Here is a 2,209-nt window from a genome sequence, read left to right on the forward strand (position 1 = left end):
AGGCGTTTGTCTTAACGGACAAACGGGTTTTGTTACGGCCGCTTTTCGCTCGGGACGCGCTGCCTGAGGAGAGGCGCGCCTTCGGGCCGGCCGTACGGACAGGCACCGGACCGGGCCCTGCCGCCATCGCTGCGCAGCGAGGCGGGACGCGCGTCTTTGTAACACGCGCGGTGATTGGTTCCCGCCGCGCGAAGGGGCGGGGCTAAAGGGAGGAGCGGCGCTGGGATTGGCTAGAAGGCGGCGAGGACCCGTATGTGAACCTGAAGGGGGTTGGGCTGAAGGAGGAGAGCGGCGCTGGTGATTGGCTGCAGCGCGGCGGTGGGCGGGGCAGCGGAGTGCATATAAGGGTGTTGCCGGGCGGTCTCGCTCGATTTTCAGGTTTGCCGCTGTCCCGTTGTGACTGTGCTGCTCCCGCTGCTGAGATGTTCGAGGCGCGGCTGGTGCAGGGCTCGGTACTCAAGCGAGTACTAGAGGCCCTCAAGGACCTCATCACCGAGGCCTGCTGGGACCTGGGCTCGGGCGGCATCAGCCTGCAGAGCATGGACTCCTCGCACGTCTCGCTGGTGCAGCTCACGCTGCGATCGGAGGGTTTTGACACGTACCGCTGCGACCGCAACATCGCCATGGGTGTCAACCTGTCCAGGTCAGCCGGCGGCGGGGTCTCTGAGGGCGCTGGCATGGAGCGGCCCAGCAGGCCCGGCGGCTGTGGCGCTGAGGGGAGCGGGAGCTGCCGGGGCAGGGGGTGTGAGGGGGCGCTTAGGAGGTGTTGGGGTTCCAGGGGCGCTCGGAGCTCCCTCAGCCCTTCTCTTCCCTCCCCCGCCATTCCCCTCACTGTTCTCGCGCCGTTTTTCGCGGCGCGCGCGGGGCCCGTCGCGGCCGTGACGTCACTGCCGGCGCCAAGTGGCGGGAAAAGGCGGCGGTGGCGGGGTCGCCGCCATGGCCCCTCCTGAGGGAAGCGGTGACAGCTCCTGGGCCTGGCGCTGGCAAAGGACGGAATTATGGGGAGCAGCAGGATGAGGCCGGGGAGGTGATCGTTCCAGCCCTGAGAGGCGCTTCTGGAGTGCTGTGCCCAGCTCTGGGCTCAAGAGAGGAGGGACAAGGAGCTCCTTAAGCGGGTCCAGCGGAGGGTGACAAAGATGAGGGCTCTGGAGCATCTCGGTTATGAGGAAAGGCTGAGGGAGCTGAGGCTTTTCAGCCTCGGGAAGAGACTGCTGAGAGAGGGAAATTCAGGTATAAATATCCATGGGAGAGATCAGAGGTTGGATCCAGGCTCTGCTCCAAAGGGCCCAGCCATGGGAGAAGAGGAACAGGCAGGAACTGATGCGAGGGAAGTTCCACTCTGCATATCTGGAAGAACTTTTTGGGTGGCCAAGCACTGGAAGAGATTGGCCAGAGATGCTGTGGAGTCTCCCTGTACACCCACTTTTCCAACAGTGTTAAAAGGAGACTCTGATAACTGATATCACATCCCCTGCAGCCCTGTCAGCTCTCAGCCCCGTGAGTCACCTGCCTTTCTCCCTTCCAGCATGTCCAAAATCCTGAAATGTGCAGGGAACGAGGACATCATCACCCTGCGGGCTGAGGACAACGCAGACACCTTGGCCCTGGTGTTCGAGGCACCCAGTGAGTGTTGGATTTGGGAGCTCCTTTGTTACTGGGATGTGTTTAGGCAGCTTCATAAACCACAGGGATGCAGCAGGGAGCGAAATGGCGAAGGATCCTGCAGGAATGGGAAGGAACACCTGATTATTGGAACAGTGTGGACATTAAAACTTCATCAGCTTGATAAATATTTTCTTTGTAAGAGGAAGGCTCTTTTAGGCTGCACACAGATATATTTGCTGTACCCTTACAGCCTCTAAAGGCTTCCCAGAGTTCCAGCTCTAAGGAAAATCTGTCATTACTGAGGTGGTTCCACTTGGAGGGAGTGGCAGCAGTTAAACTGATGTTTGTCTCTTGTTGTAAACACGGGGTGTAACTGTGCCTTCTTCTCCAGACCAGGAAAAGGTTTCTGATTACGAGATGAAGCTGATGGATCTCGATGTGGAGCAGCTGGGAATCCCAGTAAGTGACAGCTCAGGTGACTGGTGTGGAACTGGGCGTTTGCCACGTTCACATCTCAGTTCTGGTAACACAGCGTGCTTTGGAGTGCTGGAGGAGCCTGGTGCAGGCAGGGTGTCCCTGGGGGTGACATTGTGGGTACCCAGGG

The 2,209-nt window shown here is 59.7% G+C and overlaps 1 protein-coding gene across 1 annotated transcript in view; it reads left to right on the forward strand.

The window, feature by feature from the left end:
- The first annotated feature begins 351 nt into the window (after positions 1 to 351).
- Positions 352 to 2,209, forward strand: part of PCNA (proliferating cell nuclear antigen) — a 3,541-nt gene continuing 1,683 nt past the window's right edge. The window contains exons 1-3 of the mRNA XM_015648932.2: positions 352 to 643; positions 1,526 to 1,623; positions 1,997 to 2,064. Coding sequence (XP_015504418.1) covers positions 423 to 643; positions 1,526 to 1,623; positions 1,997 to 2,064 — 387 coding nt within the window. The 5' untranslated portion in view covers positions 352 to 422. The remainder of the gene's footprint in view (positions 644 to 1,525; positions 1,624 to 1,996; positions 2,065 to 2,209) is intronic.

Source organism: Parus major, chromosome 22, assembly GCF_001522545.3.
Source record: "Parus major isolate Abel chromosome 22, Parus_major1.1, whole genome shotgun sequence".
In the NCBI taxonomy this organism is placed as follows: Eukaryota; Metazoa; Chordata; class Aves; order Passeriformes; family Paridae; genus Parus; species Parus major.